The sequence below is a fragment of the Vipera ursinii genome, assembly GCF_947247035.1.
Source record: "Vipera ursinii genome assembly, chromosome: 1".
Taxonomy (NCBI): Eukaryota; Metazoa; Chordata; class Lepidosauria; order Squamata; family Viperidae; genus Vipera; species Vipera ursinii.
The window spans coordinates 234,613,027-234,639,004 of record NC_139512.1 but is presented as its reverse complement, the minus strand read 5'-3'; the positions used below and the strand labels follow the sequence as shown (position 1 = coordinate 234,639,004).

Here is a 25,978-nt window from a genome sequence, read left to right as displayed (position 1 = left end):
ATTATCAGTAAACCTAACTTCTAAAATAATATAATAAAATTACTCATTACTCTATAGCAGATATGTCAAACACAAGGCCCGGGGGCCGGATCCGGCCCACGAAGTGGTTTCATGTGGCCCACGAAGCCATCCTGGAAACAGTGAGGGAACGGCCCCCACTGCCTTGTCCCTGGTCCAGAGACCCTCCTTCTGCCAGAGACCCTCAGATCTGTCCCACTCCTGCCCAGGCCCCCATAGGCACCCTTGATGCAAACGATATAGAGCTGGCCATGCCCACCCAGTAGGCCATACGCACTCTAGCCATGGCCACCCAGTAGGCCACGCCCACCCTGGCCATACCCACCCGGCCCCTTGAGGGCAACCGCAATGCTGATGCGGCCCTCAATGAAATTGAGTTTGACACCCCTGCTCTATAGCTAGGTAGAGTATGCACTTTTATTATTGGAAGGTCAGTTTCCTTCATAGATATGTTGAATTGCTAAGGGGGAGGGTAAAGATAGTTTTATTGCTTTTCGCTAATCTATTGCTTTGCCACCAGATTTTAGCTGCTTCATTTGGGGGCCCTGCAAAGGAAGGGGAAACAATAATTTTAACTGAGTAGCTTTGGACCTAATAATTATAATTAATTAATCAAATTATGGTATATACTGGCTATAGTAGTCCCAGGGGTTATCAGCACACTAGATGCCATACCAACAAATCTTGGATGGCACTAACGGGGCATTAACAAAATCCCCATCAATCAATTGCAAAAGGCCATCTTGTTTGGATCCGCACATATATTATGCTGATACATTATGACATCCTAGGTGAGGGGTAGGCAATCTCGACTCTTTTATGACTCATGGACTTCAACTCCCAGAATTCCTGAGTCAGCTGACTCAGGAATTCTGGGAGTTGAATTCCATGAGTCATAAAAGAGCCGAGGTTGCCTACCCCTGTCTAGGTTCTCAGGAAGAACTTGATGGGTATGAAGGCCAGCACCAGCTAAAGAGCTGGCAACTGTGACTTCACATTGTTGTAACCAGATAATAATAATACCCATCCAATAAAGTGGCCCTTACTTAATTGGTTGGATGAAGAAAAAATAATAGACAAATCCCTCTCTTGGGTCATACCAGAATCCCTTTTGAATTACTCACTGGTATTCCCGGTGGCCCTTCTGGCCCTGGAAAGCCAACCTCTCCAACAGGGCCTCTTTCACCCTAGAGGAAAAATAAAGAGTCTTTTATATTAATTGAAAACAATCAGAATACTAATGCTATTATGGGAGTGCTGAAACCTAAGTGCTCTTACAGGTTCTCCAGGGATTCCTGGTGGCCCCGGAGCGCCATGTTTTCCCTGTGAAAATGAAGAGATAGAAAACAGCATTTTTAAAATCAATTATTTAGTCTGCTCTAAAATTACAGCTGTTTTAATGTGCATTAGATGACACTATACTACACTTACATTGCCTGAGCAATGAATTCTTCCTTAATTATAAAAGCTTTTGGTTCCATTCTTACACATACTAACTATATTAATTTAGGCTATTCACCCTAAATTCAGTGACACTTACTTTTGAACAGAAAATCAACTTTTTCTAAAAAAAAATATTAGAAATATCTTGAGATTCTTAAATCCTCTTAGGATACAAACAGCTTTTCAGATGGCATAAATTAAGTGAAGCTTTAATTATAAAAATATATCATAAAAAGAAGAGTCATGGCTTAGGGGCTGCATGTGTTAGTCTTTCAACCCCAATATCCCAAGAAAAAAACAAATCTGGCAGCAAAATTGTCACATTTCTATTTTCTATTCCCCCACCTTAAATCAAAGTGAGAATGGTAGCAGCAAGTCCCTAGAAGGTGTACATGTGTACAAGGTGGGTGAAAATGTGTAAAGACTTTTGTATCATTCTTTCCAATGATAACATCACATCAACTCAGTCTCTCAACAAATTAGGAGGCTGATTTGTAGTCCAGCCCATCTGAAAGTTCCCATTGCAGTAATACCGTGTTTCCCTGAAAATAAGACCAGGTCTTATTTTATTTTATTTTATTTTGCCTCCAAAAGAGGCACCAGGTCTTATTTTTGGGGAATGTCTTTTGAATTGTCTTTACAAAGACAGATGCGAGACCGTAGGCAAGGTTCAAAAGTTTATTCGGTTCAGCTCCCGGCAGCTGACTGTCAAACACTCCGGGTTTATATAGGAAACTGTCAAACGACACAACCAATCAGGTAACAGTATTTCCCCGCCGTTCGGAGAACGGCCAATCAACAAACGGTACTTTGACAGCTCGCGGCTGTCAGGGAATTCCTCTCAGCTGAGCGCTTAGCTCAGTTCGGAGGACTGAGTTGAAGACTGCGGATTTGACAGTTCCGGGAACTGTCAAAACTGGCGCGTGCGCGTAGGCCCCCGGCTGCCCTTTTGACAGCTGTCAACGGGAATGGCGGCCGGCCGGGCGGTGCGCGTGCGTCGTTGCTTCGGGCGGCCATTTGACAGCTGTCAACTGTCAAATGTCTGCCGGCCCGGCTTTTTCTTGCGGCTTGGAAACTCCCGGTTTCCAGATATGGTTCACCCCCTTTCCCCCCCCTGAACAGGTATGTTATGCCTAACAACATTTGAACGTTTTAAAACAGTATGGTTAACAGATTTGTTGACAGATGGAGGGTTTCCCTTCCATTCAAAGTCTGCGAGGTATGCGGGGGGTCTTCTGGCTCGGCCGGACCGTCGGGGACAGAGGGTGATTCCTTCGGGTTGCGTAGCCGGAGGAGATGTTTCTTGGTGGGGCTCGGCTGGTGGCTGTAGGTCCTGGGGGGGGGAAGAGTTCATCAGGTCCGGGGGTGTCGGCTGGCGAAGGCTCACCCAGAGTCGATTGTAGAGGGGGGTTGGGAAGTGACCTAGGTCGGAGCTGGTCTGTGTGTCTGCGTTGCGTGAGTCCTGTCCCAGTGTCCACTGTGTAAGATAATGGTCCTGTTTGGTCCAGGATAACCCCCTGAACCCACTTATCCCTTCCCCCATAATCTCAGGACCAAACATTTTGTCCTTTGGAGAATGTTTTTGGCTGGGTGCTTGGTGTCATTTCGGCTGCCGGTCTGTCGGGGTGGAGTCTGTCGAGCCTTGTCACCAGGCGGCGGCCCCATCGTAGTTCGGCTGGGCTTTTGCCGGTGGAGGTGCAGGGGGTAGAATGGTGGGCTAAGAGGAATTGTGTCAAGCGACGGTGCCAGTTCCCCGTGATGATTCTTTTGAGGGCGTCTTTGGTGGTCCTCACCATAACCTCCGCAAGGCCGTTAGACGATGGGTGGAAGGGAGCCGATGTCAAGTGCCTAATACAATTGCTCCTCGTGAAGATCTGAAAGTCATGAGAAGTGAATTGAGGGCCGTTGTCTGATATAATTACGTCAGGGAGACCGTGTGTGGCGAAGATTCCCCTGAGGGCTTGGATGGTTGCGGCAGAGGTTGTGCTGTGAACCGGGAGAACCTCCAGCCACTTGGAATAACTGTCTACAACTATGAGGAAGACCTGCCCTTGGAAAGGTCCGGCATAATCAATGTGGATGCGGGACCAGGGGTTTTTTGTGAGTTCCCATTTGTGAATTGGGGCTCTGGGTTGGAGTGGGCGAGATTCTTGGCACAAATAGCAACCTGCGATGTGTTTTTCTATGTCTTGGTCTATTCCTGGCCACCAGACGTAGCTGCGGGCCAGGGCTTTTGTTTTTACGATTCCTGGGTGGCCCTCATGTAAAGTGTGCAATACTTTTGGTCTGTGTTTAAGTGGTACGATTACTCTGCACCCCCAGAGCAAACATCCCAGGTGTGACGTTAACTCATTTTGCCTAGAGAAATACGGCTGAAATTCTGTGTCTGGACAGGAGGTTTGCCAGCCAGTGTGTACCCATGCTAACACTCTGCTAAGTGTCTTGTCTTGGGAAGTTGCGGCAGCGATATCCTTCGCTGTCAGTGGGCATTCTTGGAGTTCTTGAATAGCTAGGATGTTGCTTGCTGGGGCCGGGTCTGGTTCTGTGTGGGGTAGGGGCAACCTGCTGAGGCCGTCAGCGTGACACATTTGGTGTCCTGGCTTGTATATTAGCTGGTAGGAATATGCTGCGAGGAATGTTGTCCAGCGCAACATCCTGGGCGATAAGATTTGGGGGGTTTGACGGTCCCAGGTGAATAGTCCTAACAGAGGCTTGTGATCTGTGTAGATCACAAAGGGGCGGCCATAAAGGTAATCGTGAAATTTTTTTATTCCTGCCACAATTGCCAGGGCTTCCTTATCTATCTGGGCATAATTTCTTTCCGTTTTGGAAAGAGTTCTGGAATAATATGCCACCGGGGCTTGGGTGCCGTTGCTGTCTAAATGGCTTAAAACTGCTCCAATCCCGTATGGGGATGCATCGCAGGCTAGGCAGAGGGGTTTGTCTTCTTTATAGTGGGAAATAGTGGTGTTGCTGGAAAGCATTTGTTTGAGTGTTTTAAAACTGTTTTCATGGGCTGTTGTCCACTGCCAGGCTGCCCCTTTATCGAGCAGCCTGTGGAGGGGTTCTGCGATCGTTGCCTTCCCTGGCAGGAAGGCATGGTAAAAATTTAACAGTCCAAGGAAAGCTTGGAGCTCGGTTTTATTTTTTGGGGTAGGGGCGGCTTTGATAGCAAGGATTTTTGAGTTCGTGGGGTGGATTCCCTGCGAGTCAATTTTGTAGCCTAAGAAATCTGCAGATGGGACGCCTATAGAACATTTTTCACGTTTGAGTTTTAGCCCCGCTTTCCTAAATCTCAATAATACTTCTTGTAGCCTTTCTGCTAAGTTGTTTTCTGATTCCCCTGCGATGAGTATGTCATCGAAATAGGGGCATACACCTGGGATTCCTTTTAACGTTTTTTCCATGACTTCCTGGAAGATGCCAGGAGCCACTGAGATGCCGAATTGGAGGCGGTTTACTTTGAAAGCGCCGCGGTGTGTGACAATGGTTTGTGCTTCAGCTGTCTCCCGGGTGACAGGTAGCTGAAGGAAGGCATGCGCTAGGTCGAGTTTGGCGAATATTGAGCCGGACCCTATTTCTGACAGCACGTCCCTGACAGCAGGCACTGGGTATGCATGGGGATTTAATGCGCGGTTTAGAGTCGCCTTATAGTCCGCGCATATTCTCACGTCCCCATTTGGTTTAACTGGTGTGACTATGGGAGTTTCCCAGGTTCCCCCGTCTGTTGGTTCCAGGACCCCAAGGTTGACTAAACGGTCTAATTCGGCCTCGATTTTTTGTTTCAGCGCAAAGGGGACCCTTCTTGCCTTGATGCGGATGGGGCCTACCTCAGGTTTTAATTTGAGGTCTATAGGGGTGCCTGTGTATTTGCCAAGCGTTCCGTCGAAAACGTCCGCGAACGCCTGGCAAACCTGTTCTAATGTTCGGGATTGTATGCGGTTGGTGCCCTCTAGGTAGATGCCCAGAGCCTCGAACCAGTCTAACCCAATGAGGGTGGACCTGGGTGCCTCAGTGATCTGGATCGTTAAATGCCCAAGGAATTTTTTGTATTCTACTTTTACTTGTGCCTGCCCCTTTAATTGAATAGCGGCTCCCTGGAAATCTGCAAGGAGTATTTTGGAGGGCTGCATGGGAATACGGCGTCTATTTTTAAACCCAATTTTTCTGAGAGTGTCCCAAGACATTATTGAAACTGAGGAACCGGAGTCGACCTCCATTTCGCAGGGCACCCCTTGAATTTTAACCCAAATTTTAATTTTGGGTTGTAACTGATGGATGGGCGAGATTTTTGTTTTGGCTCGAATGGACAAGACTGAGGGTTGGGGAATTTCTTTGGCGGGGGGAAGGGACCTTGGTCCTACCTGCCGGAATTTCCTCAAGCTCGTGGAGGGTTTCCTGGTTCAAACTGCGGCACGCTGAGCGAATGTGCCCGGTCTTCCCGCATCCGTGGCATTTGGCGTTTCTGAAACGGCATGTGGCTCTGGCGTGAGCCCCGCCGCAGCTGGCACACTTTGGTTTTGGCCCTGTGGCGGTGGGTCTTGGAACCGGACCGGCTGGCCTGGATGGCCTGCGGTTCTTTCCGTGGTCGGCGCTCATTTTGCTGAAGCGGGACATGATGTCGTCGACGCCGGTGTAGGTCTCTGGTTGCTCGTCGTCCGGTTCCCTGGCATGGTGGACTGAACCGGCCGGGCTACTTCTGTACACCGGAGAGCCCTCACGGTGGCTGTCTTCGTAGGCCATGATCTCTAACGTTAGTTGAGCGAGGTCCATCGTGGGTCTGGCTACCAGCTTCCACTGGAGCCGCTCGTTAGAGAGACCGACGATAACCTGGTCTCTGATGCGGTCTTCCAGGTCGGGAAATTGGCACCTGCGGGCGGCGTGACGTACCCCAGCGATGAAGGCTGTGGTAGTTTCGCCCGGTTGCTGGCGGCGGCGGGCGAAATGGAGGTGCCAGTATAGCTCGGACCGACGGGGCATGAAGTGCTTGCTGAGGCGGTCAGTCAGCACGGCGTACGGGACGGTCGTGATGGGGTCAGGGCTGCATAGCCCTACGGCGATGTCGTAGACGGCGGGCCTGCTGAGACAGAGGAGGGCTGCAGCTTTGTGGCGGTCCTCTGTTATCTTGTTGACAACGAGGTAGCCTTCAATTTGTCCCCAGTGCGACTCCCATCCCTCGGGATGGCGGACGTCGAATTCTCTGACGTGACCTAAATTTGCCATGGTCTGGGTCCACAGTACTGTTCAAGCTGCTGAAAAGGGTTCCTTTGCCCTCCAAGTGGCTTCAGCAGTGACTTGTCAGCGGGAGGGATCGGAACTCCTTTGCGGTGTGACTCGGCTCAGTAGGCAGCTCTATAGTACCGGGATCCCACCCTCGTCGCCAGGTGAATTGTCTTTACAAAGACAGACGCGAGACCGTAGGCAAGGTTCAAAAGTTTATTCGGTTCAGCTCCCGGCAGCTGACTGTCAAACACTCCGGGTTTATATAGGAAACTGTCAAACGACACAACCAATCAGGTAACAGTATTTCCCCGCCGTTCGGAGAACGGCCAATCAACAAACGGTACTTTGACAGCTCGCGGCTGTCAGGGAATTCCTCTCAGCTGAGCGCTTAGCTCAGTTCGGAGGACTGAGTTGAAGACTGCGGATTTGACAGTTCCAGGAACTGTCAAATCTGGCGCGTGCGCGTAGGCCCCCGGCCGCCCTTTTGACAGCTGTCAACGGGAATGGCGGCCGGCCGGGCGGTGCGCGTGCGTCGTTGCTTCAGGCGGCCATTTGACAGCTGTCAACTGTCAAATGTCTGCCGGCCCGGCTTTTTCTTGCGGCTTGGAAACTCCCGGTTTCCAGATATGGTTCACCCTTTATACCCACCTCCAGCACCTCCAGCACCACTCAGCCGGTCCACTTCTTCTACATGAAATAGCAGCTTCATTTTGCAGCCGCACTCTGGACTGCATTTTGCAGTCAGGCCTTTCTGGAAGGCCTATGCAGCCAAGAACCGAGCTATGGATTCAATCCATAGCTCGGTTCTTGGCTGCAGAGGCCTTCTAGAAAGGCCTGTGACCGCAAAATGCAAGCCTGGGTGCAGAAGAGGCCACAGTAGAAGTGGGCCAGAGAGGAGAGACCTGGCTGCAAGGTAAGTGGCTGCAGGGCACATGGGGCAGCTCCACACCTCCACTCCTGTCCTACCTTGATTTTAGGTGTGTGTGCCTTGCCTGAAAAGTAGGGCTTATTTTGGGGTAGGACTCATATTAGGCCTACCCCAAAAAATCAAGCTAGGGCTTATTTTCAGGGTAGGCCTTACTTTGGGGGCAACAAGGTACTATGAAATGGATTACAGATAGAACAAAGAAAAAAAGAAAGAAGATCAGGTATTCATTCATTTGTTTGTTTGTTTGTTCATTTATGTAATTCTTCCAGGACAGATTTGTTAATTCTGAATATAGGTGTAGACTTGTTTTTTCATTGTCTTGTTTTAATTTTTAGCATAGAACAAATAAGGAACTATTCCCTTTAAAATATTGATTTGCTAATCACAGAAAATTTTCTCCAAAGAATGCTCAACACTTTCTAAATATGAATGGAGATCATTTGTAAGAAGAAAAAGTTAAGGTTAGTCATCAGCAGTGAGTATAGCCTATTTCCAGATTCTTTTGAAGCTTCACAGTGAGAAGACAAATAACATAGGATGTATTTTATAGTAAGAAATGAGCTTATAAGAAAAGATTGGTGTCATTTTATATGAGCTAGAGTGCGATAGACTTAATAGTTTATTGTTGTTAGCATATGGTTGTTTATGATTGTTTTTACCTTTATACCTTGTATTTAGCTCTGGGAAGTCGGGGAGGGGGGAGAGGGGAAGGGGTGGGGGGAGGGTTAGAGAGGGTTAGGAAGGGTTGGGTGGGGGGAGGGGGGGAGGGATTGTTAAAGATAAAATGTATTGAAAAACTTTTCAATAAAAAAAAGAAAAGATTGGTGATTAGTATGGCAATTTTGATTCTGAATATTCAGCAGAATATTTGGCTATTACTTCCCACAGTTTGTATACATTATTACGTGTCTAGCAGTCTGTACCCTTCCTCCAGCTCTTGTGATTACTATTCACTTCCACAAAATGGAAACATCATTGCTAAGAGCATACTTACAGGTATTCCTGGAACTCCTGGAGAACCCACAGATCCCTGGTCGCCCTAAAAAAGACATACTAAATTGCAGTATTTCCAAAGTATACCTCTTGAGAAAATCCAATGCTTGCTAAGAAGGCGTGATGAATTCACTCAGCATTTGAGGAAACAATCCTTTTCACACACTGTATGACCTTTTATACCTGGGAACCACTATCTGAAACAGCCTTCATCCTATTAAAATCAAAAGGAACACCAACTTCTTGGATTTTTTCCTTTGCTTCTGTCTCTTGAAACAATCATAAGCAATCAGAACATCCAGTTACTTCTGTTGAGTATGATTGATTCTCATCTCAGTTCTTGTTTCTGGCACAAATTCTAGAGAACAGCTTAGAGAAGAAGGCAAATTCTATACGTTACTCAGGATGTATAATTTATCCAAAAGATCTTCAAGACAATGAACTTTTTACGTGCAACAGTATGTCACAATTATTTTGCCATATTCAACAGGAAAACAAAGAAATGAAGTTTTGTGAGTGGTGGGCTATCAGCACTGGGGGACTGGAAAAACGTGGTAGCTTATAGCCAGTGGTGATGACTGTGATTGTGATAACAGTAACAACAGGAGAATAGTTAAAAAATTTTATCACACAGTTAATTCTAATATAATCTCCTTTTTGGCATTTGTTAATCTCACTGCATGGATCGCAGATTCTTTTCTCCTATATTTCTTATTTCTATTACAATTAAGGCAAGCTCAATTTCCTGTCAACTTGGTGTTTGGAGAACATTATAGAAGAGCCTCCTGAAATGAAGTTAGTTGAATGCAAATTCCTGGAATATATCTATTAAGAGTCCACTACAGTAGTAACAGAATAGAGTCCTGGCCACTCCTGCCAAATTTATTTATTTATTTATTTATTTCTTATTGGGACTTATATGCCGCCCTATCTCCCGAAGTACTCAGGGCGGCTAACAACAATAACATACAATAAATACAGAAGTTAAGATAAAATTAAAATTAAAGGCCTCTGTACAATAAAGTAAAATTAAAATTAAAATAAATTAAAAATTAGAGTTAAAAAATTAAAAACATAATTAAAATCCCTGTCAGTCCAGGTCAGCCAGGTGGAAAAGGAGTGTTTTGAGGCCGCGGCGAAAGGACTGGAGATCTTGGGCCATCTGAAGCTCATGGGGGAGCTGGTTCCATAGGGCTGGTGCTCCCACAGAGAAGGCCCTCCCCCTGGGGGTCGCCAGCCGACATTGTCTTGCCGACAGTACCCTGAGGAGGCCTTCTCTGTGTGAGCGTACTGGACGATGGGAATTCGTGTCCGGCAGCAGATGGCAGCAGATGGCAGCAAATGCACTATAAAAAGTATATAATGTAGAGTATAAAATACTCTAATAAACCAATTATCATTTGTTTCTCACATTCATCTCATATACAGTAGTTGTAGGTTTATAGCTGCAGGCAAAAAGACAACTTATGTGAACAGGGGTGTCCTTTATAGCACTTATCAGCTTTTCCTAATCTGATATAGTGGTTTTTGAAAAGGATGCTCTGGAAGCACAAACATCCCAATGTATACTCCCTATATAGCCATTCTAAATCAAAGCTATTTACTAGCCCAGGGGTCCTCAAACTTGGCCTCTTTAAGACTTGTGGACTTCAACTCCCAGAATTCCCCAGCCAGTCATGCTGGCTGGGGAATTCTGGGAGTTGAAGTCCACAAGTCTTAAAGTGGCCAAGTTTGAGGACCCCTGTAACAGCTGGTAGAAAACAATCTAACAAGTTGTTCAGTAGCAATGTGGAAAGATGATTGGGAAAGATTAGGAAAACAAGATTTATGCAGGTTGAATCTGCATCCTGTAATAGATGGATAAACAATCGTACGCTTTGTCTTAGTCTGCTATACTGTATGACTTTAGCTATGGTGGTTTATAAACCAAGGTTTATGGCTAGTGCTTTATAAATCCAGTCAATGTTTTTAATAAAACATGGTTTACTAAACCATGACTTAACGCTATATGTAAAATCAAGTACAATCTTTTCTTCCCCCACTCTAAATTCTATCTGAATTTATAGTACATTTCATTTGGATTCACAGGCCATAGTCACCAGCCTGGTGCAAAGCAGGTTGTCGCAAAGAAACAGCAGTTATTGTCCAAGAATCAGCAGCCAGCAATTTTGTTATTGTATAGCAACTTTTTCTTTTACCTTCACTTATTCTGTGAAATTGCCCCAGCACAAACTGCCACATCCAGTGTGCTTGGTGCTATCATAAACCTAAGCCGATATCAATTTGCTTAAAATACTCAGTTTTGTTGCTGTTGTAAATTTTATTTTATTTTTTATTTTAAATGGAGATTCTATATCATTGTGGAAACATTTGCTATATGATTTCAATAGGCAAAGGAGGCTTGGAAAAGAATGATTATTGTCAGTAGGTAAATGAAATCAATTTTCCACATGTAATTTTGCTATTAAAACTCTACCTTTTCTCCTGGTAGTCCTTCTAACCCTGGTAGTCCCATTGGGCCCGCTTCACCCTTGAAAAGAAACAAAAAGACAATTGTTTCTGATTTCAACACCCTAAGTAAATAAAGCCAGATGTATTTCATAAGTTGCTAAATACACTGCTTACTTGGAAATGACTATTTTTGCCCTGCTGAGCGATTTAATGACTTGAAACTAAAAAGTGTTTTCAGAATCAAGATTGTTATGCCTGGCTATACAGTATTTAGGTTACACAGGGGGATAACACTTGTGATTACATTCTCTTGCACAAATAAGGACTAATGGTCATTCTAGCTTCTTTTAAAAGGATCAGAGCCTAGTACTAAATTGGTTTCCATTATCACATCTGATAAGATTTAATTCCATAGTTCAACTATATGTGCATAAAGTGGTCCCTTTTATGAGGCCAGACTCTCTCTCTCTTAGTTTCACAAGTAATCCAAATGGTCAATGTTGGCTTCTAATTTTGAAACTGGACAAAATGGCTTCCACAAATCTCTTCTCCCTGGGTAGATCCATCTTGACATTATGTTCTCCAGGCCATTTGCTTTCTTTCCCCTGCTGAGACTAACTATCCAGAGGGAGGGAAGACGATAAACGGAAATTGAAAATGGAAACCGATAACCAAACACATCAGGACACATTTTATAAATAAGGACTCATTTTACCCATTACATACCACTGCTCCAGTCTCCCCCTTTGGGCCCTGTAAGAAAATAGGATACAGTACATAATTTAATTATGAGACTGATACTCAACGAGACTGACCCAATGATTTTATGGCCTTTAATCAGAATCAAGAATCTTCCATTATTGAATGAAGTACCCCATGAAATGTGATTATTTGCTTTTCTTAGGAACCATAATTCCACAAATGTTCTGAGTCTAGGAAAAATGGTATTTGAAAAATAATCTGGGATATGCCTTTAATTTCCATTTACTATGATGCTTTAATTCCTCAATATTTGCAGTGAATTACTTTACAACAAATAGACCATTACAGCAGATTGTTTGTTTGTTTATCATGTTTCTTAATCACCCATCTCCCTCAAAGATAATTTATTGTTTATCCACAAATAATAAATGAATTCATGTTGACTTCCCTTTATGAATAAAAGCCATGCATCCATTGGGGTTAGGGTTGAGCTAGAAATCCCGTACATGTATATATTATTTTTAACAATAACACTTTAATGTAACTATCATATAAAACAAAATAGATCCTTGCATCTTTATAAAATAAAATGTTTTCTTTGGAAACAAACAATAACCAAATTTTAAACCCATTTTTAAACGGAAAGAATGATGTTAATAGGTTTAGTATAAGTCTTGAAATTTGGTTTTTATTTTTGAGAGAACCACTCTTAATTCTCATTTCATTTTGGACCATTATTATTTTTTTAGCAGCAACTGTAGCAATTTGGACAAACAGGTTCTTAAAACTATATCAATCTTCTGATATAATTCTCTGTAATCATTTTGCATATTGATCTAAAATTCAGAGAAAGAATCTGACAGGAATCTTATTTTCAAAGAAATGCCAGAAAAGATACCTATGAATTACCCCTTCTAATGAGCATGCTTAGCAATGAATAGGCTCCATCTCCAGGTACAATTTTATATGTTGTAGCTACATATGAGAAATCATTCTTAAAATATAATTTTAGAGAAAGCTTAAAATACAATTCTTTACATGTTATTGTGCTCAATAAATTATTTTAAAATACGTAGATGTGCATCTTTCATTAAAGCTTCTACAATTCAACTTTTGTAATTCATGATTTTAATGTATTGAAGAATATTATGCAAAATTGGATATATATTCATATATAATAAATATCAAACTATAATAATACCATACTTACAGGGGGCCCTGGGGGACCAGCATAAGTAGAACTTCCCTGAAAAAGGGAAAAAATCCTTTAAATTATAATTAGCTTAGTGCCATTGGTCTTACTTTTTTAAACTGATCTTTTGCGGATTAAGAGACTTCTGTATCATGCTATAGAACACTGTATGTTTCTGATGTAAAAGATGTGGATAGTTATTAAAAGATTTGCACTGAGTTTTTTTTAAAAAATGTAAATTTTTAAAACTGATTGTGTACCCAAGTTGCCATTTTTAAATCAATAAAAACAAGGCATACATTCAACAAAGAAAAAAAAACACGCATTTTTCATGCTATGTAATACCTGTAGTTTATATAAGCTGCTCATGCCATTACTTTCACTATATGACATACCCTGAAGAAAAAAAAATAAATAAAAAGAATATAGTAATGAGAAACCTTAAAACTCAGAATAAGTCCTGATGTCTTCTAAGACTTCAGCACTACATATCCTTTACCCGAGGCAACAATATGAAAACAGAAATTCTTCTAAACCAAAGAGCAGGCTTGGGGAAGTTCTGGATCTACAGGATCAACCTTTAAGGTCCCTCCGTTTTCTCCAGGGCAGGATAAACTATGATAGGAGGCAGAATGACTCTGGCTTGCACTTAGATGATCTTCCACTTGAAGATGCAGAAAGCAAAGTCTTGCAGCATCTCCTCCCCCCCCACCCCAAAGCCCTTTTTGTCTGCAATAGCAGATTGGAAAATATAATCCATATATTTTCAAGGACTGTCACTGAATAATATTTCTCCCTTTGTTGCTGCATAGAAAAACAGTCGCCATGTAGAATGAGGTGGGAGATCTTCCCTGCTTTGACTCCATGGACCATCTTTCTCCAGGAGGATATTGTTTTTTCAGCTTACAGAAAGGGATTAGGCACTTCTCTAGGAACAAAGGGACTGACAACATTTGACCTATTGAAGCTGTTAGGAAACTAATTCTAGCCCTGGATTAGATCCAGTTCTTCCCTGATACAGATCTTTCCTGCTGATATACTGCCCTAACTTTGGCAATCTATTCCACCAAAATCATACTATGAAATATTTTAGAACCTCAGGTGCTTGTAAGAGAATCTGAATTACTTACAGGTGGTCCAGGTTTCCCAGGAGCACCCTCATTTCCCTAAACCAAAAGAAAAAAGAAAAAAAAAAGAAAAAAAATTCTTAAAAGAACTGTTTCACAGAGAACAGTAAGATTTTACAGAATATATACAGATAATACTTGCATTTAAAATGTGTACTACAAAGTAAATAATACTTGGAACTGTTAGAGCTCTTTCCCATAAAAATGTTTTCAAATGCTACCTCTTTATCTCAGTGGTAATTCCCAAAGCTCTCTGCACTTCAACTTAATGACTAAGAAATATTCTAATCTAACCATGAGGACAATTACCATGCAATTTTAAAAAATGTAATTCTATTCTTTTACTTGCAGTTTTTTAATCTGTTCAGAAGACCAAATCAACATTCTTGATGTGTGTGCTGTAAAATACTATCAGCAACTACTTCACAGTGGGACACAGAATTTGGCAGATAGACTATTAAAGTTAATAAAATTGGGAAAAATGGATTTTTTTTGAAAATAAAAATATTTTTTTAAATAACTGCCACCAGTTCACTGTGACAAATTGTCTCTACAATGTAAAAACCTTATGACAAATTGTCTCTGCCATAGATACATTCAGAATATAAAAATGAAAAGAAAGTGCTTTGCTCTATCTTAAAAAAATGGCATTTGATGGTAATTAATCTGTACTATCAAACAAATTGTTGTGGCAGAAGGCACTCTTTCTCAAATGAAGAACGTTAAACCACAGGTGGCTTATGAGAGTCATAAGAAGATCGTTAATGTTGAAGCTTTCAGAACACTTCAAAGCCAAGTTTTTTTATGAACTCATCTACTTTTAGTACACTTCAAAGAAATTATTTAAACATCTTTAAGAAGTCAGTTTTGGGGTATACATGTTGATAAATGACCACATTTAGTCATAAACTTTCAGCAAAAAGGTGAGATCAGAAGTACTATAATTTGTGCTATCAGGAGCAATCAATGTTTGGGCTCATATTTATTGAGGGTCAAGTACAAAGAACTTTTGAAATTACCACTGAAATAAGAGATAGCATTTTAAAATATTTCTATGTGAAAGAGCGCTAACAAATCTAGCTATTACTTTCTTTATATTGCTATGCAAACTATGTAAACCACAAATCAATAAAATGAAAGATTCAATCTTAATAATGTTAAAGAGTGCACCTTACTCTTATTTAACTAAGAAGAAATTAAAAAAACTGGAGGTTTTTAAGAAGAGACTGCACAGCCATTTGTCTGAAATGCTATATATAGTGTTTCCTGCCTGAGCATGAACTTCTATTATTATTATTATTATTATTATTATTATTATTATTATTATTATTATTATTATTATTATTATTATTATTATTATTATTATTATTATTATTATTATTAATTATTATTATTATTAAGAAACAATAAAATTGCTGTTAGAAGGGTATGTGTGTAGTTTGAAGAATAGCAGACCTTCTCGCCTTTTGTTCCTGGTGATCCAGGATGTCCAGGTCTTCCTATTGCGCCCTGTAAAACAAAGAAATAACACAAAACAAAAGAGTTTTCTGTCTTAACATTAAGAGTTTGAAAGCTGTGCTTTTGGAAAGAAAGAAATTATTTTTCTGCAATTATTTATCTAAACATGTATTTCATTTCATCTGACCTGTCAGATGTAAACCAAAACAAATATCGTAGAGGAAACTCATTTTTCAGGTAAACCTTTCACCTGAAGGAAAGCAAATCCTATCTTTACATCAGGGCAACCTGTCGCTCAGTATTGGTGTAATTCCTGAGAAGTTCCTATCACAGTCTACACTGAATTGCCTACTACATCATAGGTAGAACCAGTGCTTTTTTTGTAAAAGAAATAGGTGCCGGAACTCACACATATCATACAACCCGCCTTGCCTACCCTACAAGGTTCCATCCAAAAAAGGTGCCGGAACTCCGTTCTGAGCGTTCTATGAGAAAAAAAGGCCTGGGTAGAACCCAGAAAAAAACCCTCTCCACTTGATCTGAGGATATGTCTGATGCAGCAGAAAGCAGCCCTTCAGGTAATTTTTCCTAAACAAATGTGCAAATAAGTGCAAGTGCTACAGGACAAATGAAACAAAATTCAAGAATCAGCATGTGCAAACATCCTTGCTACTACTCAGGACTTCCTGAAATTTCCAAAGTTTCTTCAAAGATGGCCCCTGCTTCACTCCTTCATATAACCAAAGCACACATTACCCTTATATCCGAGGCAAAGTACTGCATCTTATTGATACTGTATGTCTTTGACATAATTTTTAAAACAGAACGGCCAAAAGTTGTTTTTCTGATGCCATTCCCTTTCTTTTCCCCAGCTTTGACAAATTATTTGCAATGATTCTATTTCTAAAATAATACAAGTGTTGTTTTTTTTAATATAACAGTGCCTAGATGGTATTTAGCACCAGAGAGATTGTCAACAATGTGTAGTGGGACTTCTAACCACTTTTGGAAATGTAAAAACCAAGAAGGGTGTTTTCTATTTTACCATCTTTGGGGCGGGCTTTTCAAAAAGCCAAGCGATAGATTAATTTTAAAAATATGAAGTTCAATATATAAGTCAGAGGAGAGACATTTTTGGCAGGGCTGATGGGCAAATTGGAAAATTGCATGTATTTTGTTCTTCTATATCAGACATGTCAAACACAAGGCCCGGGGGCCAGATCCGGCCCGCGAAGTGGTTTCATGTGGCCCGCGAAGCCATCCTGGAAACAGTGAGGGAACGGCCCCCACTGCCTTGGCCCTGGCCCAGAGACCCTCCTTCTGCCAGAGACCCTCAGATCTGTCCCACTCCTGCCCAGGCCCCCATAGGCACCCTTGATGCGAATGATGTAGAGCTGGCCATGCCTACCCAGTAGGCCATGCACACTCTAGCCACGCCCACCCAGTAGGCCATGCCCACCCTGGCCATACCCACCCTGCCCCTTGAGGGCAACCGCAATGCAGATGCGGCCCTCAATGAAATTGAGTTTGACACCCCTGTTCTATATGACAACAGCAGCAAGACTTCTATATGGCCAACCTTGGATGGATTTTATGATACCTACAATGGATGAATGGTTGGTGATGGAGCTGACTAGGATGGTGAAACTGATGGCTCTGATTAGAAAAAAGACATTGGCTAAATTTAATACCAACTGGAAGTCCATTTTGTATTATGAAGTTATGACATATGGATCTGAGAATCAGTAATATTTGTAGATTATAAAGAAATGGAGGGTACAATGTAATTGTAGAGCAATAGTTGAACTCAAATTTTATTTACATCTGCTGTAAAACAAGTCAGAAGTCATTCTATTGGGGGGATATTTGTGTTTATTTCTATATATTTTTTGCACTTCTATCTGCTACTTCTCTCTGCATTCTGATTTCCTTTATACTCTCTTTTCTTGACTATTAGCTTTTTGTTAGTTTTTTATTTTTTACTTACCTAACTTTCAAAAAACTTAATGAAGTTATATTAAAAAAAAGAATCAATGTAACTGTATTCAGTCATAACTAAGGGATATGTCACCACTGTATACACTACTGATACAACTGCTGTATTTAACTGAAATGATTTTGCCATATAGAACTTATTTTAAAAATTTGCTGGATGAAAGTTAGGTTTACAATTGCATTCTTTACCTAGAAAGTTTCTGTTACTACAGTGACTAAATGATATTCATCCCACTGTTAAATTAAGACAGGTATCTAACATAACTTGAGGCTTCATTGGTAGACTTTTATACTCCTTCCTTAACCGATTAACTCTTCTCAGATTAATTACCCCTAAGTGAACAGGGGTACTCAACTAGTTTTATGTGTACAACCAGCTGTAGTGGGTAGAGAATAATATGGAGTCTGTGGAGATTTGCAGTCATCCAGGTCATGGTTGTCCTCAAAGTGCTTTTTCAAAAGGCAATTGGACTTTGTTTTTCCCTTGAAGATGTTTTGCTTCTCGCTGAAGCTTCTTCAGTTCTGAATATGGAGTGTACCTTTTGCAGATAATGCACTGCATGCAAGTCATCGCAGCATAAGAATGACAATTCTACTAAAAGAGAATTAGGGATACGACCACCATTTTATTGCAGGTGCTGCAAAGCCTTCAAACATTATTTTCTTCCAAGGTATTGTATTATTTCTCTAAATTCCAATACTGTAAACATGTTTAGACATTATTAGATGGAAATCTAATGGAAATCCTTTGCCCTTACCTTCTTTTTGGATGTTATTAAAACTTCTACAGCCACTCTACATTCCTAGGACTTCCTATTGATCTCCAGTGGAGTACAAACCAGATCTGACCCTGCTTAGCAGGGAATCAACTAAGATATTTCCTTTTGCTGTAACCTATCAAGTACCATTATTTGCACTCAATTAAGAAAATCATGTTTTCAAATCATATTAACAAGAACATTGAGTTGAAGCTGTCAAGTAATTAGGCTGCAACATTTCAAAGGCAAATATAAACTCAAATACTTACAGGAGGTCCTAGTGGTCCTGCCACACCAGGCAGGCCTGGAATTCCTTGAAGGCCCTGAAACAAATCAAACTATGAGAATGGGAATATGTGAACTATGCTTGTGTGTATGTGATATTTGTTTAAATCATTGCCAACAATCCTTTCCTAAATTTATAGAAAATGCACACTTGTACAGTAGTAAATATTTTCTATACAATTAGTTTGGATAAGTCAAACATTATGATAAGTGGTAAGAAGGTTCCTAAACACATAGGAGAAAAGCAAGTGCTAATTCAAGTTTACAATAAAACTGAATATAAAATAAAAGTCAGAGAATATTGAAGAAACATTAAAAAAAATCTAGAGTTAGAACATGTTTCTTGATACCATACTTTAATTCTCCCTTTCTGCTTGGGAAAAGAACCCATTTCTAGTACATGTATACTTTCTCAAAAATTCTCCTGTGAGGTTTATTCAAAGATCAGTGAAACCAGAAACATTTTCAGATTGACTTAAAGTACAACGCTGCTCTGCTGGTCTTGAAACTCTATTTCGTTCAGGTATAATCCGCTGTCCTGGAAAAAGGATTAATTTAGCCACTTGCAGGGCGATAGAATGTGAGAACCACTCAAGAGTGCTAGATTGCCTGAGAAGCTTATCAGCTGCACAGCAGTGTGACTCTTGCTTAGTAACCACATGAGTTCGTGTGGCACCCTACCGATCTAATGAAAAGATTTGCACTCACTCTGGAGCCTCTTAAAAATCTAATTGCCAATTATAAACCAGCCCTTTTATTTGGATTTGCCTCTTGCTCCTGGGTTCTTAAGAGTATTGTTCAGGATTGCTTGATGTCAGGTGTCTGGATTTTTTGTTTGTTTGCTATTGCTGCTTCTTTTACTGCATTGCAAAGGAACCTGTAAGGATATTGTGAACCACCCAAACAAATAAATATTATTGTTTGCCTGTGATAAATTTATTTTACTGCACAGGCTCCCAATTCAGGCTTCTGCTAGGTTGGCCGAGTGGTTAAAACACTGAGTCTTAGATCTTTAAAGGTCTATATCTTGGCAGTTCGAGACCCAAGTGCTGCAAGACAGAGTGAGCTTCCATCACTTGTCCCAATTCCTGCCAAGCTAGCAGTTCAAAAGCTTGTAAGTGCAAGTAGATGAATAGACACCACATATAACATGCAGGAAGATCATAGCGTTCTGTATTTTGCCGTACCCTCTGTGCTGTGGCACGATGTCATGCTGGCCACATGACTACGAAAACATTTCCAGACAACGCTGCTCCGTAAAGTTGGTCACAACCTGTAGGGTGGGTGCTATATTAAGCAATGCTATATTGTTTTTTGTTTTTGTTTTTAGTCTTTGCTAATGGACATGGGACCATAAAGTATATATTGTTGTATACAGATGAAGTAGTATTTAAATCTCTGTCCATTTTTTAAAAAGTCAATACATATAGTGTCTTCTCAAAGCACATTATTCCGATAAGCTGTTTGTCAAGGAATACATGACAGTATGATACTAGCTTGCATTATTCCTTATTACCAATGTTTACTTCTTTACGAAAAGAATCAACTTAGATTGCTCTTAATAAAATTCAGAAAACCACATGATTCCAACCAAATTAAACCAAATCTTAATTTAAAACAAAACTAAGGGGGGGGCTCTTTTTTACCTCTCCCACATAAATTATATGCTATTTAATATTGTTTCATGCATTATATTAAATCACCTGATTTCATTTCAACAAATTGAAATTTTTGGGGGATTGAATTTATTTTACTCTGATATTCTAACAAAAGATTGCCGATGAAATCTGTTTTCTTACTTTGACAATACTGTAAATGCTAGATAAGATTTCCCTTTTTTTGGCCTGTGGGGTATTTTTAACTTTAAAAATTAAACCTTGTATTGAGCTACTAAGTGGAGACATGGCCAGTTACACAATGTTGTGGCATCTACTATCTATGGTATGTTTTCCCTCTTATAGAGAGAAGAGAGGTAGCCAACAGAGAGAAGTAGGAAAAAAAAGAGGGAGAAAAAGAAAGGGAGAGAATGAAATGCAGAGAAAAACAATCTAATGCAGGGGTGTCAAACTCGCAACATCATGTGATCTGTCGCAACATAATGCCCTCCCATTAAAAATCCCTTTATTCCAAAGTTCCTTGGTCATGTGGAAGTCCATGAAACTGCAGTCATGTTTTTTTAGGCAGAGGAGACTTTTTGCCTTCTGTAATGTGGATAAGGAAAATTATTTTTTTGCGGCGGCCGGTGGGTGAGTGGGAGTGGAAGCATGAAGTAAATTTCACTTTGTGAGGAGTGGATGGTGGAGAAATGCTTTCTCTCTGTCAAAAATGTCTTGCTTTCCAGGGCTATAGTGAGAGGGCTAATAGATGTGGCAGTGACAGCGGCAAGGCTTGCTAAATGAAATGCCTGAATGCCTAGAATGAAAACTAGGAGGATGACAAGGGTAACACTAATCAGAAAACTATTCTTGTTACAGCAGGAGTAGATCTTCATACCTCGTCACCTTTCTCTCCCAGAAGACCAGGAAATCCACGTTCCCCTTTGCTCCCCTTGGGACAAAGAAAATAGACATTGTCTGGTTTATAAAACACGTTTCTCAAAGGAAACAGTTTCAAATAATGGATGCCAAAATAGCACAGCAGAGATTGTAACATACTTTTTGTTCCTTAGCTCTAACAACTGCAGCATCAATGTTGGCTTAAATGCACATAAACATTTACATGGTTAACTTTGTAATCCAATATACACTTGAAGTTGAATCCTGCTAAATTCAGAAAAACTGTTTAATTTTCACTGAATTGCAGTATTGATACTGAATGACAGAGTAAGAGAGATCACTCTGTATATATGAATCAGCTCGTGAAAAATGTTCAAGATAATTTTGTACAGGAATTCTCCTTGGTACTTCCCTGTTCCTGCATCTGTAAAGTGCAACATTAAGTAGGAAGTAAATTTTTTAAAAAAGAATAGGAAAGGCTTAACCATGCCATTTGTCCACGATAAATCAAGGGACCAGTCTGAGGGGTCTAATTGTATGAAATTGAATCCAACAGTAAGCTAGTAGGACTACCACTATTGCAACTCAGAGGGCTCTTGTGCAGCTCAGATATTGTTATTTTGAATTCAGATCGAAGTGTAAAATCTGTGTTGTAGCAAAGTCTATTGCCTTGCCCAGATTCCTTCTTTTATAATGTTTCCTTCATAAATTCTGCTCAGTAAGTCTCCCATGCAAACACCTTCTTAATTATGAGGGCAATTCTGAAATAAATCTCCTTTTGGTTACAATGACAGACACTCGCAGATACAAAACTTTTATTATACACAGTAGAAAAATACAACATTACATTACTTTTTGACATAATCGCCATTCAAACTGAAGCACTTATCATAACGTCTTACATGGTTTGAAATTCCTTAGTGGTAGTCGCTCGGCACCAAATCTGGGCTATGGGGTGGTGGTGATCAAAAGCATCCCAACGGAGCTGCTTCAAAAGTTCTTGGGTGTGTCTAGCGGTGTGCAGGCAAGCATTATCGTGAACCAACACCACACTGGAAGTGGTGCCATAGAAAATCCCGCCAAATGTGAGGATGCCAAAGGATTACTGCTAGTGAAGTTCATGGAGTGTGGTTTGACCATCAATTCAGACATCTACTTGGAAACGTTATGAAAACACAGATGAGCCATCCATAACAAGCATCGGGCCATGCTGCCTTTCGGTGTGGTGTTGGTTCACAATAATGCTGGCCTGGACACCGCTAGATGCAGCCAAGGACTTTTGAAGCTTTGATCACCCCATACCCAGCAACTACTACTAAGGAATTTCAAACCTTGTAAGACGTTATGACAAGTGCCTCAATTTGAATGGTGATTATGTTGAAAAGTAATATAATGTTGTAGTTTTCTCATGTGTATAGTAAAAGTTCTTTGTCTGCGAGTGTCTGTCATTGATAACCAAACAGAATTTTATTTCCGAATTGCCCTCATAAAAGCTTCTGTGCCATTTCCAGAAGAGCTGACCAACTAGGGCTGGTCATTTATTCTGGGAAGGACTGTTCAGGAATGTGGGATGCATATGGTCTTTTAATCTGCCAAAATGTTGATTATGTCTGGTAGTGATAACAATGTATTTACAATTTTAAAAAGCAACAGCCGTGCATGTATAATTCAGTAAAATCCACAAATGAGCAAATTTCATTTTAAAAAAGCTCACATGAGGAACTCACCTTTGACCCTTCTCTTCCTGGGATCCCTGGGGGACCTCTTGGACCAGGATCTCCCTAATGGCACAAAGATAATGGTAGAGGGATTTTTAAAAAAAAGTAGCGTTGGAGAATGTATTCACAAAGGACATCAAACTAGATATACCTTCCTGACTTCAAGGTCTTGCCTATGATAAGTCTGTAATGTTGCATTTTCTCCTCTGAGAAACATTCTGACCAAAAGCCATGGTGATTGTGAAGCAGAGCTTAAGGCAGCATTGCCTTATGTTGGATTTTTGTTTATGAAGTGATAAATAGAAAAATAGCATTAGACCTTAAATTTAAGAACTATTATAAACAGGCCTTCATTACTCAGGGGGCTTCTGTAAAAAGTTGCTAAAACAAAACTTTAGATAACAAGACTGTGAAAAAGCATGGAGGTTACGCATGCAAAAAAAAAGTCATTTTACGTGTAAAAGAAATATAATGTTTCAGTTTGGTGTAGTGGTTAAGGCCTCAGGCTAGAAACTGAGAGAATGTGAGGCACAAAGGCAGCTGGGGGGAACATTGGACCAGCCACTTTCTCTTAGCCCCAGAAAGGAGGCAATTCCAAAACACTTCTGGAAAACCTTGCCAAGAAAATTGCAAAGTCTCGTCCAGATGGTCACTGAGAATTGGCCATGACTGAATAGAAGGGGGGGGGGAAGGAAACAAAATCATCCTCCAGACAGAAAGGGCACAAAAAACCACAGGCGCACAAAACTCTTTACCCTAAATAATAAACTCTGGGTTGACTTACCATTTATGGTTAACAAACATTGTTAAATTGGTGAATTATAAATAATGAAGGCCATTGGTGTAGATCTTCCATTGCCTCTAACCATAGTGTCATTTATGGGGATAAGGCTAGGAGACTGGTACATGCCAAAGACTGATAAGACTGAAGGGATCCAAGCCCCGAAGCCTATGAAAATGTGTTTTTTTTAAAAAAAAAATGGGATAGAGAGGCTACAAAAAGGCAATTACCTTTAATAAAGTACTTATATCACCAAGGAGAGGAAGAGCAACCTGTAATTAAAGACACTTTTAGACTGGTGCTTACATGATCCCTAAACACATTTTTTTTTCTTTGCTGCATTTGTTTGTTCAGATAAGCAGGGAACAATACCTCCAAGGGCAGTTTACTTGGTATTAAAATGTAGCACTGTTTTTTGAAGTTAATAACGTATGCAGTTTGTCCCTACTTTTGACATTGGGAGAGATGATCAATAACTGCAGAAAGCAATCTGAGTTTAACCTGGTATTATACCAATTGTTGTGAGATTTTATTATTTAAATTTATTCCTTTCTTTTAATGCTGCTTTTCAGAACGCTGTTGTTGATTTTATGGGCCAAGCTGAATAACTCAGGGGAAGTATCTAGGAAAGTAATTCATTTGCTAGCTAGTGCTCTTCATAATTAGCAAGAACTATGACATTGGAGATGGACTGGTGGAAGCCACAGTGTCCCCACGGAGGCTGACTTTCAGTCATCCGCTAAATTCTTATAAAACCAAAAAAAAAAGTGCTTAGGGGAAAAAGGAAGAAAGAAAAAAGAGAAACAAAGGCTGGGTTGCCAACAGCTCTAGTCTTTGCAATTTGAATGCATGACCTGGATGACTGAAGCCTTTATGAATGATGGGATACATAATTCAGTAGGTTTGCCTATATTTACTTGCTGTGAAATTTGTTACTTATGGGCCCTCTCTGGGCTGTGTGGTTCAAAGCTCTGTGGGAGCGCCAGCCCTATGGAACCAACTCCCCCTTGAGCTTCGGATGGCCCCGGATCTCCGGTCCTTTCGCCGCGGCCTCAAAACACTTCTTTTCCATCAGGCTGGCCTAGACTGACAGGGATTTTAATTATGTTTTTAATTTTTAACTTAATTTTAATTTATTCTACTGGGGCTATTAATCTAATTTCTTTTTAACTTTTGTATTATTGTATTTTATTGTTGTTAGCCGCCCTGAGTCCTTCGGGAGATAGGGCGGCATATAAGTCCCAATAATAAATAAATACATAAATTTGTTTGAGGGATTGTTGGTCATTTTTGTTTTTCCTTATATTCTCCTTTTCAATTTTTGTATCTAAAGGTTTGCCTCTTTTACTCTAATAAGTGAACTTCTTACTAAAACTATCCCCATGGGCAGGGGTAGGCAACCTTGGCTCTTTTAGGACTCATGGACTTCAACTCCCAGAATTCCTGAGCCAACTCTGGGAGTTGAAGTGTACGAGTCCTAAAAGAGCCAAGGTTGCCTACCCCTGCCCATGGGCAACACCGCACGGTTACAATTTCCCCTTAAGCTTCCAGCTTTGTGAAGCTCAGCAATGCTACTTCTCTTCCCTTCTCGGTGGAAGGGGAGAACCCTGCAATTGGACTATCCTGGCAGGAGGTTCAGTTTAATTGGTGACAGTTTATGAGAATTGTTTTTTAATAGAAGAAACCTTGGAAGAAATGCCTGCAAAGGGAGACTTCACATTACAGAACTTCCTTAAGAAAATTGGAAAAGGGTTGCAGAGGGTGAGGAAGAAATTTCGTCTGAAATTCTTCAGCTTTCCCAATTTCTCTTTCTAACCCAGACATGTGAAACTCGCGACGTCACGTGACGTCGCACGACATATCGGAACTTTTTCCCTTTGCCGGCAATGGGATCGGCGCAGTTTCTCCATGACGCTCCGGCCTGCGGGCCGGCAGTTTGACACCCCCAAGCCTTAATTATTTAAGACCCCTCCCAGCTCTTTGGGAGCGTTTGAGGCAAGGAATTTAATATTACGCATAGCATGAAGTCTTGAAGTTGTTCATATAATATACTTAAAGGTAAAGGTTCCCCCGCACATGCATGCTAGTCGTTTCCAACTCTAGGGGCCGGTGCTCATCTCCGTTTCAAAGCCGAAGAGCCAGCGCTTGTCCGAGGACATCTCTGTGGTCATGTGGCCGGCATGACCAAAGGCGCACGGAACGCTGTTACCTTCCCACCGCAGTGGTCCCTATTTTTCTATTTGCATTTTTAGGTGCTTTTGAACTGCTAGGTTGGCAGAAGCTGGGACGAGTAACAGGCGCTCACTCTGCTACGCGGCACTCGGGATTCGACCCGCCAAACTGCCGACCTTCCGATCGACAAGCTCAGCGTCCTAACCCACTGAGCCACCGCGTCCCTTATAATATACTTA

At 41.1% G+C, this 25,978-nt stretch overlaps 1 protein-coding gene across 1 annotated transcript in view; it reads right to left on the bottom strand.

Annotated features, from left to right (window-relative positions):
* The window catches only part of COL19A1 (collagen type XIX alpha 1 chain), a gene marked incomplete at both ends in the record, with an annotated part of 189,903 nt that overhangs the window by 16,544 nt on the left and 147,381 nt on the right, over positions 1 to 25,978 (bottom strand). The window contains 13 exons of the mRNA XM_083372775.1: positions 1,143 to 1,205; positions 1,297 to 1,341; positions 8,607 to 8,651; positions 11,082 to 11,135; positions 11,783 to 11,809; positions 12,969 to 13,004; positions 13,296 to 13,346; positions 14,081 to 14,116; positions 15,533 to 15,586; positions 18,558 to 18,611; positions 21,067 to 21,120; positions 22,796 to 22,849; positions 23,798 to 23,839. Coding sequence (XP_083228901.1) covers positions 1,143 to 1,205; positions 1,297 to 1,341; positions 8,607 to 8,651; positions 11,082 to 11,135; positions 11,783 to 11,809; positions 12,969 to 13,004; positions 13,296 to 13,346; positions 14,081 to 14,116; positions 15,533 to 15,586; positions 18,558 to 18,611; positions 21,067 to 21,120; positions 22,796 to 22,849; positions 23,798 to 23,839 — 615 coding nt within the window. The remainder of the gene's footprint in view (positions 1 to 1,142; positions 1,206 to 1,296; positions 1,342 to 8,606; positions 8,652 to 11,081; positions 11,136 to 11,782; positions 11,810 to 12,968; positions 13,005 to 13,295; positions 13,347 to 14,080; positions 14,117 to 15,532; positions 15,587 to 18,557; positions 18,612 to 21,066; positions 21,121 to 22,795; positions 22,850 to 23,797; positions 23,840 to 25,978) is intronic.